At 43.2% G+C, this 16,270-nt stretch overlaps 2 protein-coding genes across 4 annotated transcripts in view; one reads left to right on the top strand and one right to left on the bottom strand.

Moving 5' to 3' along the window:
* PLEKHA8 (pleckstrin homology domain containing A8) overlaps nucleotides 1-789 on the bottom strand; it is a 29,500-nt gene extending 28,711 nt beyond the window's left edge. For 2 of the 3 annotated variants that reach the window (XM_030264917.3, XM_030264916.3), the window contains exon 1: nucleotides 599-769. In XM_030264917.3, coding sequence (XP_030120777.2) covers nucleotides 599-638 — 40 coding nt within the window. In that variant the 5' untranslated portion in view covers nucleotides 639-769. Of the gene's footprint in view, nucleotides 1-598 lie in introns of all 3 variants that reach the window. The other variant, XM_002193759.6, reaches the window with a different exon arrangement.
* Nucleotides 790-1,187: 398 nt separating this feature from the next.
* Nucleotides 1,188-8,782, top strand: FKBP14 (FKBP prolyl isomerase 14). The gene is made up of 4 exons (XM_002193713.7): nucleotides 1,188-1,538; nucleotides 4,150-4,301; nucleotides 6,967-7,094; nucleotides 8,414-8,782. Exons 1-4 carry the CDS (start codon nucleotides 1,324-1,326, stop codon nucleotides 8,570-8,572), a joined length of 654 nt encoding a protein of 217 aa, XP_002193749.3. The 5' UTR covers nucleotides 1,188-1,323; the 3' UTR covers nucleotides 8,573-8,782.
* The last annotated feature ends 7,488 nt before the right edge of the window (nucleotides 8,783-16,270 follow it).

Raw genomic sequence — 16,270 nt, 5'->3', positions numbered from 1 at the left:
CAGTGGACATCCCATGGGAACACAGGGGGCTTCTGACCCCACCACCTTCAACCTCTGCTGAACAAACTCTGGCCACACACGGCTGCTTCCAACCTGCCATGGAAATCAAGCCTTCCGTGGCACGGGAACACCCGAAAAATTAAAATTTGGGCCTAGAGCTAGCCGGACAACCCCCCTCCACCTTTTTTCTTGTCTTTTTGGTTTTTTGCATGCCTTCTCATCCGAATCCCCCAAGTGAGACTGTACGGCAACACGTTTTTCTCCCAGCTCCGGGAATACCCCGAATCCCCGACTCGCCTCAATAAAAGTTTCACGGGGGTGTGTGGAGACCGGGGAAGTTCGCTGTCCGAGCTGTGACCCGCAGCATCCAAACTAGCCCAAACCCCGACCCAAGACGGGCACTGGCACCGGGATAAACGCCGGGCAGTGACAATAAGGCAGCGCCGGGGCTGCTGCCCTGCACGGCGGGGTCAAGGGGCAGCGCTGACCCGCACCCAGCAAGCACAGCGAATATATACATGTATGCACTTGTACAAATACATGTATGACAAGACGACGGCGACCGATCCGCAAAGGCTGAGCACTGGCAGGAACTCACCGCTCAGGTAGTTGGTCCACTTGTACAGGACCCCCTCCATGCCAGCCGGCCCCCGGCCCCATTCAGCGCGGCCGCCCCCCGGTGGGGTCACGCCGCCCGCCGCCGCCCGCGCTCCGCCGCGCCGCCGCCACACAGCGCCATCGCGGGGGGGCGCGCGCCCCGCCCGGCCCGCGCCGCGCCCGCCCCCCGCCGCCGCCGCCACGCTCCCAGCGCAGGCAGCGCCGCAGCCGCGCACTCGCGGCACGGCCTCGCAGCGCTACGTCAGCGCAACCCGCGCTGTGAATCGCCACCCGCGTGACAGGCGGGAGTGAGAGGCGGGCGAGGGGGGCAGGCGCGGAATGCCCAGCGCAGGTGGCCTCTCGCGGCCAATCGGAACGCGCCCTCGCTGCGGCCGCCGCCCAATCAACGGCCGGCAGCGGCTGGCTCCATTGTGCGCGCACTCCGCGGGGCTGCCCCGCTCGCCGGCGCTCCCGGAGCGCTCGGCCCGCCCACCCCCCCCTCGGCCGCTCGGGCCTGCCGATTGGATGGGCTGAGGGACGGACAGGGGCGCGCACCAATGGGAGACCGCTCCTCCTGAGCTCGCCCTGCGCGGAGCCAATCAGCGAGCGCGGTGCCGGTGCCGGGCCGTCGGGAGCCGGGGCTGGCGGCGGTGCGCGCCGCTGCCACGTCGGACGGGCCGGCCGGGCGCGGGATGGCGGCACCGTGAGGGGAGCGAGGCGGCGGCGATGGCGGCGGCGGCGGCGGTGCTGCTGCTGTGCTCCGCCCTGCTGTGCGCGGCGCTGGGCTGCGCGGGCGCGGCGCTGATCCCCCCCGCGGCCGACGTGAAGGTGGAGGTGCTGCACAAGCCTTTCCTCTGCCACAGGAGGACCAAGTGGGGGGACATGATGCTGGTTCACTACGAGGGCTACTTGGAGAGGGACGGCTCCATGTTTCACTCGACGTAAGTGAGCGGCGCGTCTTCTCCGAGCGAGCTGCTGGCTGAGCTTGAGTGGGGAAATACACGTGTGTGTATATATATACATATATATATATATAAATAGAATCATAGCATGCCTTGAATTGGAAGTGGCATTAAAGATTCCTTGGCCCTTTTAATAGATACAAGTTGCTCAGCAGCCCCACCTGACGCGCCTTTGAACGCTGCCCAGGTTGCTCAGAGCCGCATCCAGCCGCGCCTTGAACAGCTCTAGGAATGGGTTATCAACAACTTCCCCGAGCAGCCTCTTCTTGTGGCTTACCACCCTCACAGTAAAGAACTTCTTTCTAATATCTGATCTGAGCCTACTCTGAGTTTAAAGCCATCACTCCTTGTCCTGTCACTACATGCCCTTTTAAGTTGTCGTCATCTTTCTTGTAGGCTCCCTTGAGGTACTGGGTGCAATTAGGTCACCCTGGAACTTTCTTTATACCAGGCTGAACAATCCCAGTTCTTTCAGCCTTTCCTCATAGGAGAGGTGCTGCTCCATCCCTCCAACAATCTTGGTGAACCTTCTCTGGACTCGCTCCTTTATGTGTGTTTATTTATTTTAATATATATTATCTCTTCTGGTCGTGCTTTCCTGAATCCAGACCTCTCACAGGGGACCACAGTCCATCAGCAAATAGCTCTGTGAGGGGCATTTTGTCAGGAACAAGTGGTTTTTCGGTTGGTTGGATTTTTACTCCTCCTTCCCCAAACTCCCAAAACTTGTGTTTACTTGTTTGCAAGGAAACAAAAGCAATGCATTAATGCCTTTTTTGTTTTGGGATAAAAGAGCTTAAATAACACTGCATAAACTTGTCATTGGGGCCCCTCCCACTGCCACTGTTCTCAGAAAGTTTGGTGTGAAGCAGTGTGTCACAATGCTGTACAAGATGAACACCAACAGTAAGGCCAACCTCCTTTCCCAAGGTTATAAAATAAATCTTACACAGCATTTTTTTTCTGGTCAGTCTGTAGGAAGTAGAGCCATGTAGCGTTTTTTAAAAGATTTTATGCACGGAGCACCTATCCTGTGTGGGATGGCTGAGAGAACTGGCATTGTTCAGTCTGGAAAAGAAGAGGTTTTGAGGTGACCTAATTGTGTCTTTCCACTACCTGAAGAAAGATGGAGAGAGACTGTTTGCAAGGGTATGTAGTGACAAAACAAGGGTGAACGGCTTCAAACATAGAGAGAGCAGATTTAGATTGTTTTATTAGAAAGAATTTTTATTTACTCTGAGGATAGTGAGACACTGGAACAGGTTGCCCAGGGAAGTTGTTGACAGCCCATTCCTGGTGGTGTTCAAGGCCAGCTTGGATGGGGCTCTAAGAGCCTGGTCTAATTGAAGGTATCCCTGCTCATGGCACAGGAGGATTGGAATTGGATGGTCTTTAAGGTCCCTTCCAATCCAAACCATTCTGTGATTCTATGATTTAGGTGCAGGTTTTGGTATTTGATCTCAGCGGTTTAATAGGTCTTGTTCTATGCATAAATTTCTATTTGGTTTCTAAAGCAAACTATTAGTTAAAAAAAAAAGTTACATGTGTCCCTCCTGTAGAGGCAGCACAATCACAGCTTTTCATTATTCTTTACCTGCCCCCGACCAGACAAGTCAACATACCAGAGCCACGGAAATGCAAATAGGAGGAAGAGCCAGAAATTCGAGGGAGTCTGCTAAGAGCCTGCAACGACTTGCTAATGCTGGATGTCCTGTAAAACATCAACGAAGTGTTAATAGTGGTAGACAGCAAAATACTTAAGTCTCTGCAGGGTGCCTGAAGGCTATTTTTGCATATTAAAAAAAAAAAAAAAAAAGAAGACAGTTTTGCATGTTTATGCTCTTGCAGATGATTCAACTAAATTCTCACTAATTTTCTCTTGTAGTTAACCTGCCTCTTTAAAAGGACTTCTAGTGACACACTAAAGTTTTTGCTGCTAACTTCTGTAAGTGTTCTGTTTTCTTCCTAAACACCTCTCCTGCATGACTAGTAAATAGATCTTTCAAATTCCTTGTCTGTCAGTAGAATGAAAGTAGTCCGGGTTGTACCATCTGGTTAAATCAGAAAAGGTCTCCCAAATCTAAAGTTGAATGTTTTGCATGCATTTGTTTCTATTTTTTTCTAGATTGTTATGTAGTTGTTTTGTTGTTTTTTTCCCCTGAATGGCTTCTTTTGAAAGAGATGAGGCTGATTCTTCTAAGCATGTTAAAATGTATATTGCTAGGATGACCATGCTGATCTGTGATTGCAATTTAAGATGGCCTTGCCTGTAGATTTGTAAGAAAAATGCCCTTCTAGTCTGATCAGTTTCCAAGTGGAAGTAGGTGGTCAGGGAAATGAAGATTTGGCTTGGTTAGTGTTGTCATAAACACACAAGGTAAATGTTTTACTTCTTTCCACTTCCCAAGGAAGCTTATCATGCAAAGCATAAATTTTAAAGACTTTGAAAGTGTAGGTCTTTCATTTGAGGTGTCAAGGTGTTGAGTGGTGCTGTGCTTTTAACTACTTCTCTACATTATGAGCATATTCCATTGGCCCTTTGTGGAACTTGATGTTTAAATATGAAGTGTTTCGTTCCTTTCTTTTCCAGTCACAAGCATAACAATGGTCAACCTATGTGGTTTACACTTGGCATAAGGGAAGCTCTCAAAGGCTGGGACAGAGGGTTGAAGGACATGTGTGTGGGAGAGAAGCGGAAGCTGACTATTCCACCAGCCCTTGCTTATGGAAAAGAAGGGAAAGGTAAAACATGTGAAGCACTACCCTTGCTCTAATTGTTTCTAATCTCTATATTTTACTGTTATGCTTGGCCTAAGAGGTTAGCAAGCTTTCAAGCTTTCCAGGTTGAGTCCGTTAAAGAAGAAAAATTGAGGGAGTAAAGTGCTCTTACTCATAAATTTGTTTCCAGTAGTAATATCCATTAAGTGGCTGTGTTGTGAATGCAGGAAGAAAAAAAAAGCCAGAAACTGATGGTAGCTGCTGTGCTGTATGTTCTAAGTGTCTTTTCTGTTAGTGCTGTGTGCTCAACAGTGCCCTCCTTTCTCTCTCTTTTTTTTTTTTTTTTTTAGTTTGTTTTTTTCCCCCTTCTTTTACAGTCAAGTGGAGGTGGTTGCTTAGGTAACAGTTGGCTTTTTGGCTGTTGGATCTGTTTTTGTTGTAATAATGAATGTGCATGTGCAAGACTCATTCTTGCTTTCAGGTTTCTTTTAGAGCCCTAAGAAACTCCCTGTACTGCTGCCCAACCAGTTCTTAGATGATACAGTAAGGAGTCACTGTTTATTTCTCCATATAGGGACATTAATTCTTTTCCTCTTACAGCTATTTTCAGTTTGGGCAGTGGTCCCTGTTATCCACAGTAAGATGTGCATGGGCAGTCACATTGTCACCTACTGAAAATGCACTGACTGCTGTGCAGATAGATAGAAACATCTCAACCGACACTGCTGAGGGTGTTTGGAGTTTTTCCTTTCAAATATTTCCAGATTCCTTTTAACAGGAGGGCTAGATTTGGAATAGGCAGTTATGTGAGTAACAGCTTGAATGGTTCTATTTCTGCTTTATGGGATTTTTTTTTTAGTTAACTTTTTTTCAAGCAATTATTATGAATATTTATGTCATGACAAGAGTTGCAACAAATGACCTAGGATAGTGCAAGGTTCCAAAGCAGAAAGGATAAATATCTAGGAACATGCAGTTCATCCTGCTGATATTCTCTCCCATCACTGTGAGACTGTTTTGGGAAGGAGGACTGTATGCATGTCTGTGTCTTCTGGTAAGTAGGGCTGCACACAGGCTTAGGACTCCATATTACCTCATGCCAGTTACTATTCCTACCTACAGCAGACTTCATACCCTCCTTTATTAAATGTACTTGTTTAACACATATTTTTCTAGAAGCAGTGGCTTAGGGTTCAAGATGCAGTATTAGAAGTAGTCATGTTTCTAGTTAGAGAACAGGAACCTTGTGGTCCTCATTTAATTGTCTTTATGCAGGGCTTAGCTGTAAATTTTTCCACACAAAGATGTGAAATGCTTCAGTGCTCATGCAGTCATCACAGGCCTAATTGTTTGATTAATATGTAAAGCATCATAGTTATTCTTCAAAGACTTGCAACCCTCACCTCTGTGTTTAGTGCAAGAAGGTTAAACACTGCTAACTACTGTAAGAAATTACCTGCTTTAGGAAGACTTTGAAGTATTTGAGCATAATTATGTTGCTGTTTTCAAGTGATGCGCTTGAAGACAGAATTATTTAATTTTCTTCAAATGCACATAATTTCACTAGGTTCCCACCTCGGTTGCTGCCTGACTCATCATTTGAGTCAGATGCCTTTTTCTGGAAGACTCAAAGAAATCACCTGTCTTCCAAACCCTAAACAGGACACTGTGCCCTGTATTTCCAGAAGCTTCTGCACATTTATTGGTCCCAGAAATCTACAAGCCTGTTTGTTTCTGCAGCTCAGGGTGTATTTAACACCATAGTTCAAAGTGGTAGATGCGGATTATTTTTCTCTGTCTTCTCAAGGCACAGAAATACCTTTTGGGGTGCTGCCATCCAATATAGAGATATATTTGGTCCTATTCAATCTCTCTCTATATATAAAGGAGCAGAGTGATGTGCTAAAAGGTCTCTGACAGTAGCTTCAGCCATATCACATCTCTGTCAAAGCCAGTGCCTGATAAACTGAAATCCTTGAGGTGTGGTGACATGGGGGAGTGCTCTGTAGCACTACTAGGAAGTTACTAATCTGTTCACCTACATCAAAAAATGATGTTGTAGTAACACATGCCTTGCGATCAGGGTTGGGTACTCAGTTTCTGCTGTGTGTTTGGAAATAGCTCAGTGCTTTGTGCCTTGAGTCCAGAGACTGCTGTGGGAAACAAACATCATCCTTCTCTCTCTGCAAAAGAGTTTTTCCAGTGGCAAAACAGCAGATACAAGGTATCAGCTGGCAGTAGAGAGGAGTTTGGGGACTGATGGGACATCTGGAGGACTAAATTCTCCCTTCCTGCTGCCCTGTACATTAGTCTTGGCTGTAGCCTGTCTGACTGTACAGTCTCCTTTACTGTTTTCCAGTTTATCTGGCTCTGGCCATGAAAGAAGAAAGATTCAAGAACATTATTTGATAAACTTGTGATGGTAATTGCTGAATAAGAGCTTGCATCAACACCTACTAGTCTCCAACAAAATTAGTTGCATCTAAAGTTGCATTTATGCTGTAGGGGCTGCTCAAGAGTCCAGGCTACAGGCTGAGATGGTTGTGGTCATCACTTTTAACGATGCTTATCCTTACTAGTTCAAACTGCTTTGAAATGACTAGGCTTGCTGGAACATTGCTCTGACACAGGCGGCTTTTGTGAGGCATTGAATTTATAATTTGTTTTAACTTTTCTCCATTTTGGGCAGGAAAAATTCCACCTGAGAGCACATTGATTTTCAACATTGACCTTCTAGAAATTAGAAATGGACCAAGATCTCATGAGTCATTCCAAGAGATGGACCTTAATGATGACTGGAAACTATCCAAGCAAGAGGTGAGTGGGTTATCCTTCTCTATGAGCAAATCTAACAGGGTGGGAGAGTGGAAAAGAATGCACATCTCTGCTGCACTGCTCTAACCATGCATCCTAGTGAAAATTCTGGAGTGGCGGTTCAAAAGGAGCCTTGGTAAGCTGAGAACAGACATGTGACTCATGTTCTGCATGCTCATTGAAGACTTGGATAAAGTAAAGCATCTTAGAAATAAAACCAGACTTCAGGACTTCTTAGATTTAACTGCTGATTTATTAATAAACTGGGATTTCTTCTACTGTAGGGCAATCCTACTTCATGGCATTCACACTGTAGGGCAATCTTGCTTCATAGCATTCACTCTGTGAAGGACATGTAGTCAGAAGTATTCACCATCTGTTTGCCTCGCATTTTCAAACTTCTGCTTTTTTAGCAAAACTGATCCATGGGAAGCTAGTGTAAACACTGAGTTCTTTTTGATTTGGGTCTGGTACCAGTTTACCAGACTCAGAAGGCTAATTAATCATTTGTACTATGCATCAGACAGTGTCAGAGTGCATAATGTCTGCATATTAGGAATGTAAGCAATAACCCTAACAACTCCCAGGGACTGAAGTGACTCAAACAGACCTGAAACATGGCCTGTGGTTCTTATACAAGTGGTATCTGTTTAATAGATGAGTATGTTGGTATTGTTATTTTTGTAGAAGGCTCTACGATTCAGAACACTTGGGATCTCCATAGTTAAACCTTAAAACCATATTAAAAGCAATCTGATATTGTTGAAAACACTGCTTACCATTACTGTCTAGCTTAATGTAAGTAAGTAAGTGTTCCAGTGGTCTGTTTAAAACCCGCCTTGGGTCTTCATCCATAAAAATTTTGAGATATCTAGAAAATTTTTAATGCACTTCCCACTGAGCAGCAAACACTGAGATTGTGGACAGATTTCTGTATACATCTGGGGTGGCTGTTTACATGTATTGGGTTGTCAGGGTGCTAGAATGTGGAAAAGCTATTTGACCAATTGGTAGCTAATGACTTCTGCCCAGCTATTTTTACTTTAGTGTATAGACATCAGAAGACAGGTTGTCCTGACTCATTTTTGAGAGTCAGATACCATAAAGGTATGGCAGCAGCTTTGCTAGTGTTACTGTCATTTCTATCACTAAAGACCCTTCATTCAAAGAGACTGCAGAATCAATTAGACAAGTATTCTGGCAGTGGCATAGGAGGGGAGGTATCTGTTATCTAATGCCACTATCCTGAGCACAGTGTCCCTCTGTTATGCTGCAGAAACTCGTAAGTCTGAAAATGTTCACTCTCACCTTTTGTCCAACAGGTGAAAATTTACTTGAAGAAAGAATTTGAAAAGCATGGAGCAGTGGTAAATGACACCCAGCATGATGCTTTGGTTGAAGACATATTTGATAAAGAGGATGAAGACAGTGACGGGTTTATATCTGCAAGGGAATTCACATACAAGCATGATGAGCTGTAGAAAGAAAAGGGTGGCATAATTTTTTTTGACACAAGCGGTGACTTAGACTGTCTGGTTCTCGTGTCATCTTAGTGTTTCAGAATTGACAATTGCTGTTGGCAAAGAAACACTTTGTTTATATAAAAGAGAATTTCTGTTCATTATGTACAAATGTTTTAAACTATTTTAAAATGTGAAAATGTACCTCCTCTTATACAGCAAGGACTTGCACATTGGTGTTTTCAAAATTTTGTATTAAATTATTTTTCAGAAGTGAAGCAGACTTTCCATTTATCATTCATTATGAAAATCAAAATGCAGTTCAGTGACTTTCTGTGATTTGTGTGCCAATATCACTTTCAGCAGCTACCTTATGTATTATTTGTATTCTGTGGCTTAATTACTTGACCTTCCTTCTTGAGTGTCACTGCCTAAAAAGCAGTTTACTGACCTTGGGTTTTTTTCCTGCAGCTTTTTAAAAGATGTAGTAGAAGGCATCAGCTTATCTTTATATGGCTGAGAAACTGACACAAAGCTGAATGAGAAGAATGATTATCATGTGCTGATTTTGGCTTTCTAAAGGGAGAGTGTTACCACCCATGCCAATAACTGTCTGCATTTTTCCTTAAATTTTGTGAACAAAGCAGGAGTTAAATGTCAGACTTTCACTTCTACTGCCAGCAGTTCTAGGAAACATCTGTAATTTGGAAGCAGCAAGTTGTGCTGCAGTGCAGAGGTGGTGTCTTTTAAATGTACACACACATTTGTTTTGAAACTCAGACTTGGCATTCACCAGAAAATCTCATACCTTTCTCTCACAGTTTGAGGGGGATCTTAAGCAGAATCTTACAAGTCTGAAGTTTTTCCTTTTTGCAGAAGAGAGTGAGTGTACTGAGGGAGGATCATTATGGTCTGAAGAACAGTTTCCATGGGCTTATCGGCTTTGCAGCTGTGTGAGTTGCAGAACTTGTTTCCTTGTCCCTTTGCAGCATTTTTTCACTACTAGCACACAAGTGATATAAATTTTAAATGAAAAAGTGAATTTTTAGAAAAACAGAGGTTTGAGGTAAGTGTTATGGTGCTGTGTCTGAACAGAGGTGGAGAGCATTAGGATTTCAAGCACAAAATTGGAGTTCAAAAAACTTTTTGGAGAAGAAGGAATATTTTGCAATTGCCAATGCTTTCTTAAACGAGAGGGCAGGGTATCTCGGGTACAGAATTTATCCTGACATCACTAACCTGTGGATCTATGAACACAGCATTGTACTTGAAAATGGTTGCCTAAAGCTATGTAAGGATGCAAAGCAATGGAAGTGAGATTGCTGCATTGCACAAATCCTTAACTATCATGAGCTGCTTTCAAGGCTCTCAGTGCTGTAGGTGTGTTAGATGTTTCCCTGCCATCTAGTGTTGCAACTGAGGAGTAGGGGACTGCTTTGAACTGAGCTCAGCTGCAGAGGGGAGTGTAGAGAGGCCTGTCAACAATGACAACCAGGGGAAAAGAAAAGTTGTAAGTGAGGGTATGCAGTGCTGGGGTGTTCTGTTTTGGTTTTCTTCCGGCATCTCACATTTTGTGGGTGATGTTCTAAGTGACGGGAAATTGCAACCATGTATTTTGTTTTTAGTAACCTTAGGTCTTCTTCCTCAGTGATTGCCATCTGCTTTTCTTCAACCTAATAAAACCTTCGCTTCTATGGCTATGAGTTTCAGTAAAATAGTGTAGGAAAGTGTTTCCCTTCTGTTTTAGGCTCATTTCCTGCCCTTAATTTTTTTACTGTGAAGAAATCATGAATAGTCATTACCTATTTAGCTGTTCTTACTAGTCATGGTTTTGCATATTGATTTTTTTTTACTCATCACTTACAAAAAATCAAGCTTGCCTGACTTCAGTTTGCCCAAGGCTGGTAGCATGTTCTGTGCTGGCCGTCTTGATTTCCCCTACAGTCACTGGAGCACTGGGCAGCTGGGGGCAGCTCCTTGCACGTGTGTTTGTCTTGTATTGAGATAGCTGCCTTACTAAATAGAGTCTTCCTCTGTTGACTTTGTGGGGAACCTAGACAATTATAGCCTAGGCCAAAGGAGGATAACAGGATAAGAAGTTGATCTCTAAGCTAGTTTTGCCCAGATGTGGGGACTGGCAGGTACCCAACCAACTGACAGGGAAATACTCTGTGTGTGTGTGTGTTTTCTGCTGGGAAGAGCAGAACTGAGACTTTCAATTGGGTCTGAGAGGGTTTTAGATCACTGTTTACAGTGTTTCGCATGTTCTCAAAACATCTAGCTCTGGAATGAAAGCATAAAAGCATGGAATAGAATTTACCCATGTTACTGACCTAATACATTAAAACTTAAGATTAAATAATGGGGTGCCAATATGTGACTCCAGTAAGGCCAGTGGTTTCTTTTGTATTAAATAGGAGTTTATAGTCAGTGAATGCTGTGAAATGTACATAGGCATAATCTTCTGCTTGGATTTCTAAAGCATTTCATTAAAATATCTTTCAGTGAGCATATATTTGTTAATGCCAGCAGAATGTTAAAGCTGCAAGACCAAGATGCCTTATTTGGTGTTGTGTATAGGTTTATGCCAAATGAGAGTATGGTTTTTCTTAGTAATTTTCTTGAGAGCTATGTTAAATTCTGAAATTGAACTGAAAATGTTTTTTTTAAGTGCGGAATCAGCAGCAGATTTGAGAAGTCACTTAAACTTGATTATCATTTGCCACCGTAAAAAGTCCTCCTGTGAAGATGAAAGGCTTTCTTAGGTAGAAATAGCACTGCCTGTTTTAACCTCGATTGCATTTGCTTGTTAATCCACAGGGCAAACTGCTGCTGTGCCAGCAGGAGCCAGCCAACAACACCAGAGCCAGGCAGCTGCCTGGCCCCCAAAGTGGGGAGGAATACTGGAACTTCAGTGGCACTCAGGAACATTTTGGCTGGCTTGTGCATAAAGTGTGAGGTGTATTTCCCCTGAAGAAACAAACCTTCACTCTGCATATCTCTAAAATGTGGCACTTGAAATCAAGTCGAAAGGGTTCAAAACAGAGCACTTTCCTTCTGCATCCTATAGCTTTCTTCAAACATTTCTTGTTGGTTTGTGGTTATTTGGGAAAATATATGGTGATGTTTTTTAGAACTGCAGTCTGTCATTCACCTAGAACTGCAGTCTGTCAGTACCTAACAATTACAGTGGGAGTTGCTGCCTTCTGTAGGCTTCAGAGCACATTTTATTTGGAAATTTTTGATATGCAATGCAATGACACAAGAAAGCTTTTGGCAAAGCTTCAGGAATGGTACTTTAGTCTGAAATGTTTTTTATAGTTTTCTTTTTTTTTGAGATAAACTGACAAGGCAAACAGAATGAATCACTTTATTTAGTCTTAAATCTTCAATAACTTATGCCATAAAATTAGAGAATCATTTATTTTGGAAAAGACCCTAAGATCATCTAGTCCAACTGTTGACCCAGCACTGCCAAGTCCACCACTCAGTTATGTCTGAGTGCCACATCTACATGTCTTTTGAATACCTCCAGGTGTTTCAGTGGTTCCTCTACCACATTCCTGGGTGACCTCTCCCAATGCTTGACAACCCTTTACATGAAGAAATTTTTCCTAACATCCAAACTAAACCTCTCCTGGTACAACTTGAGGATGTTTTGTTTTGTCCTGTGCCTTGTTCCTTGGGAGAAAAGTTCTACCCTCACCTTGCTCATGACATCTTGTCAGGCAGCTGTAGAGAGTGAAAAGGTTTTCCCCTTCAGCCTCCTTTTCTCTGGGCTAAACACTCTCAACCCCCTCAGCCACTCCTCGTTAGACTTGTGGTACAGATCCTTGAGCAGCTTCATTCCCTTTTCTGGATGCATTCCAGCACTTCAATGTCTTCTAGTGAGAGGCCCAAAACTGAACACAGGGTTTGAGCTGCAGCTCACGAGGGCTGAGTACAGGGGGACAATCACGGCCCTGGTCCTGCTGGCCGTACTGCTGCTGATCCAAGCCAGGCTGCTGTTGGCCTGTTTGGCTACCTGGACTCACTCCTGGCTCATGTTCAGCTGCTGTAGGCCAGCACCCCAGGTCCTTTCGCAGTGCTTTCCAGCACTCTGCCCCAGCCTGTAGCACTGCCTGGGGATGATGTGACCCAGCCCTTGGGGGTTGAACCTCGTTCAGTTGGACTCGGCCCATTCATCTAGGCTGTCCAGATCCCTCTGTAGGGCATGTCCTTGTGCTGCCAGGAACATCCCAAGCACAGAGTGTGTTTTGGTGAGTGCAATATGTTAGAGAGTCATAAAACTGCAGTGTAAAGTACATATTGAACAAATTGTTGCCATAAATTCTTCTTCATGATATCTTGAATGAAAGTGATACATACTTGATTTCATACAGGTGAGTACCAGCAGGATTGAGAAAGTTCACTGCTTTGGGGCATCTGGGAAAAGACACAAGCTAGGGAAAATGTCAGAGAAAATGGAATTATATAGTGTGAAGCGAGAAATGCAAAAAGATTTTCTTCCCTAGATCCTTTGGCATCTGGTTACTTGGAAGAAAGAGCATTGGCAGCCACTGGTGTAGGGACTGCAAGTAATGAGGCTAGTTCCTGTTTTGATTTTGATTAGAAACTACTGTTTTGGGCAGTTCCTATATGGAGTTTAAGGTAAAATTTAAATTCACACTTCCAAGGTTTGTTAAAGAGTTTCCAGAATAGGTATATTGAGTTTATGTCTTGGAAATACATTGGCATCATCATGGAGTTTTTGCAAAAACCCCTAAAACACAGCCCAAAACAGACTACCCCAAGCCTCTTAATTTGTCTTCAATACCGAATTGTTTTTGGTAACAGGAAATAAATCAAAACTGCTTATATTTGTATAATCCTGGATAATTTTAGCTCCTCTTGAAAGTTAATCGTAATGCTTATATTCTGTGTCCTAGTTTTCTCCTGGTTCATAGGAAAAACAACTCTGACAAAATAAAGATCTTTCTTTAGCTGTACTGCTTCTGTTTGCATGCCTATGCTTGATTATGTCAACAGTTTCACACAAGAAATATAATTGACAATCTCAGTGGGAGGCTGTATAGGGACAAGAACTTGGTTATCATCTCTTCCATCCTGGAGGGGATTCAGATAGAGGCTCCTACTGCATCACATTTCTTCCTCGTGGGAATTTTTGTTCAAAAAAAAAAGTTGGTTTAGCTAGGGTTATATCTGGTCAGAGAACATACGGTATTTCTGTTGAATCAAGTAAAAAAAGTAGGAGCTTGGTTTATCCGAGAAAATTGCCATGACAGAGGATAGTTTGAAACACAGCAGGTAAATAATTTTTTTGCAAATTTTCTGAAGGTCATATTCCTTGTAGGCTTGAGTTTGTCCAAAGGGTTAATATTTTTTTCTTTTTACTTTTTTTTTCTTTTCTTTTCTTATAACAGCTTTGCATCTCCATTCGGTTAACACGGATGAATTCTCTTTTAAATATTAGGGTCTGACTGCAGAAATCCAGTGGAGCCAACTCTCAGAGCTCCCCAAATCCTAGCTATGTTTTCCTCTAAAAAATCTGAGGCTGATGCTAACTATCATTAAGAGCTGCTCTTCATTTTAGACACGATGCTTCTAATTTCTAGTTTGTGTCATGACCTGCATAAGGAGATTAAATGATGCAGGATAATTGATTCCTCATCTGGGATTCAGGCTGGAAGCATTAAATCAATTCTGTCCTCTTTCATGTTATTGCCATCGAAATTTCTTCAAAGCAGTTATGTTTCCTCTTCTGCCATTTTCCCTGAGTAGTGAACTAGATAATACCTATTTTCTTCAGTGTGTTTGGCCTGCTCTCTCTCTGGGAGTAAATAGCAGAGTTTACTACCTCTGGTCTCTCTAATCTGCTGGGATATCTCTTTAGAGAATAGGTTTTCATTCCATATATGCAGTACAAAATGGTTTTGGTGAACCTGTGTCCATCTCTGGGTATGGACTAATTGTAGTTGAAAGAAAATCATGACCCATTGGATTTTACTGTTTAGCAACACTGACAGAATACTTAAGAGAGACCAGACTGGTGGTCTTCATTTTTACAGAAGGTGAGAATTTACCTTTGCAACCAGTATCTCAGCCCTTATGTGCCATCATGTTTGTACTGCTGTTGTCATTACCAGCAGGTGGGTTAAATAAAACCTGGGCTTCCCATGTTCGCGTGGACACAGTGCTGTGCAGTGCACTCTTACCAAAATAAATCATGCTTACTCCTTTTCTTTATGTGGGAAATTCCAAATCTTTACTCACATCACTTGTTTTATAGCGTTTTCACAGCCATCATGTGCAACATGTATTGGCATCTATCAACATTCATTTATAATGCAACACCTATCTACTTCATTGATTGGTTAGAAGGTGATTTGTGTGTACGTGCTAAGGTTCAGGATATTTGCATTTTTCTTTTCTGGGTTCTAATGGAACAGACCTAATGTTTATGCAGGTGCACTTATTTTTTACCCAATAATAGGTTGGGTAAAAAACTAATCATACCGATTGTTTTTGCACGGGAACTTGCAAAGTACTAGCTGCACTTGGAAGAAATGACAGGCTAGCTATTGATTTAACAGAGCAGGCCTGATTTTATGAGACCTTTCTTTTATAATTTTTCTACCTGTCTGCAACACACTCTGATGCAATCCAACACTCCACCACTGCAAAACAGTCTGAAGCAAAGCTTCCAGCCACGTGGTGCTCATCTTGCAGCTGACAAAGTGGGAGCACTTATGGAGCAGAGACAGCCATTCCAATGCCTCAAGTACCAGATTCTGCTCCTGCCAAGCCCAGCTCACCAGGGCACCTTTTGAAACAGCCACAAACTGCACCCATGCACTGCTGGGGCTGTGTGGGGTGGGCTCTAGGACACCGGTTCTGCTCTGCCAGACCACTGCTGGCTTTGGACCTTCACACTTTGTTTCCTGAGCAGGCAGCTGTCAGTGGGATGTGTCAGAGCCTCAGGACAGACTGGAGTGGCACCAGCCAGGTTCGTGTTGTCACACCACTTCTTCACACCAGTAAAGATACAGGCAGGCTTGGAGAAAACACCAGGGCCCTTGGGCTGGCAGGGAATAGCAGAGAAGATAAGCAGGGGAATATCTTTCCATACCATTCACTTTTTCTTGGCTGATATCCACAGCAAATATGAGGAAATTTAAAAACTCCTGGGTAATTTATTATTTACATTTCTCTGTTAAAATACGTACATATTGTGCAATCAGCATGAAACTTACAATTCAGTGTGAGCTTTGTAATTTTGCCCATCTATTAACTACTATTGTAGTTGTTAACTACTATTCCACTTGTACTTTGTGATACAGACAACAGAGATACTCAGTTGTGAACATTTTAGAAAACACAGTTTTCCTCTCCTTTTGGACGTACAGGATGCAAAAATACTTTCTTAATTTTAATTAGAATATTTCTGTTATGAGTGATCTCTTCCCACCTTGCAGCTATCTACCCCCTCCATGAATAAGGAAAATGGCTTAATCATGGAAAGAGATTTTGGAGTCAGAACTTCTTGAAGGCACATTATAAAAAAAAACCAAAACAAAACTCTCAAAGTTTTAAGTCTACTGGAAAGTGCTGCAGTAAAAACATCTGTAGCCCAGGAAAGACTTGCCACTGCTCACAGTCCCCCATGAATGATGTGTATGGAAGGAGGGAAAAAGTTGCTGACACATGCATAACTTTTAG

Source organism: Taeniopygia guttata, chromosome 2 (genome assembly GCF_048771995.1).
Source record: "Taeniopygia guttata chromosome 2, bTaeGut7.mat, whole genome shotgun sequence".
NCBI lineage: Eukaryota > Metazoa > Chordata > Aves > Passeriformes > Estrildidae > Taeniopygia > Taeniopygia guttata.
Note: the sequence above shows the minus strand (reverse complement) of the source record. Positions and strands in the feature narration are given on the sequence as shown.

What these genes read in the sequence shown, in the direction of transcription:
- FKBP14 (XM_002193713.7), top strand. Translation starts at nt 1,324, where the DNA reads ATGGCGGCGGCGGCGGCGGTGCTGCTGCTGTGCTCCGCCCTGCTGTGC. An exon ending in GGCTCCATGTTTCACTCGAC is followed by an intron (nt 1,539 to 4,149) that starts GTAAGTGAGCGG and finishes TTTCTTTTCCAG; the next exon opens with TCACAAGCATAACAATGGTC. An exon ending in TTATGGAAAAGAAGGGAAAG is followed by an intron (nt 4,302 to 6,966) that starts GTAAAACATGTG and finishes CATTTTGGGCAG; the next exon opens with GAAAAATTCCACCTGAGAGC.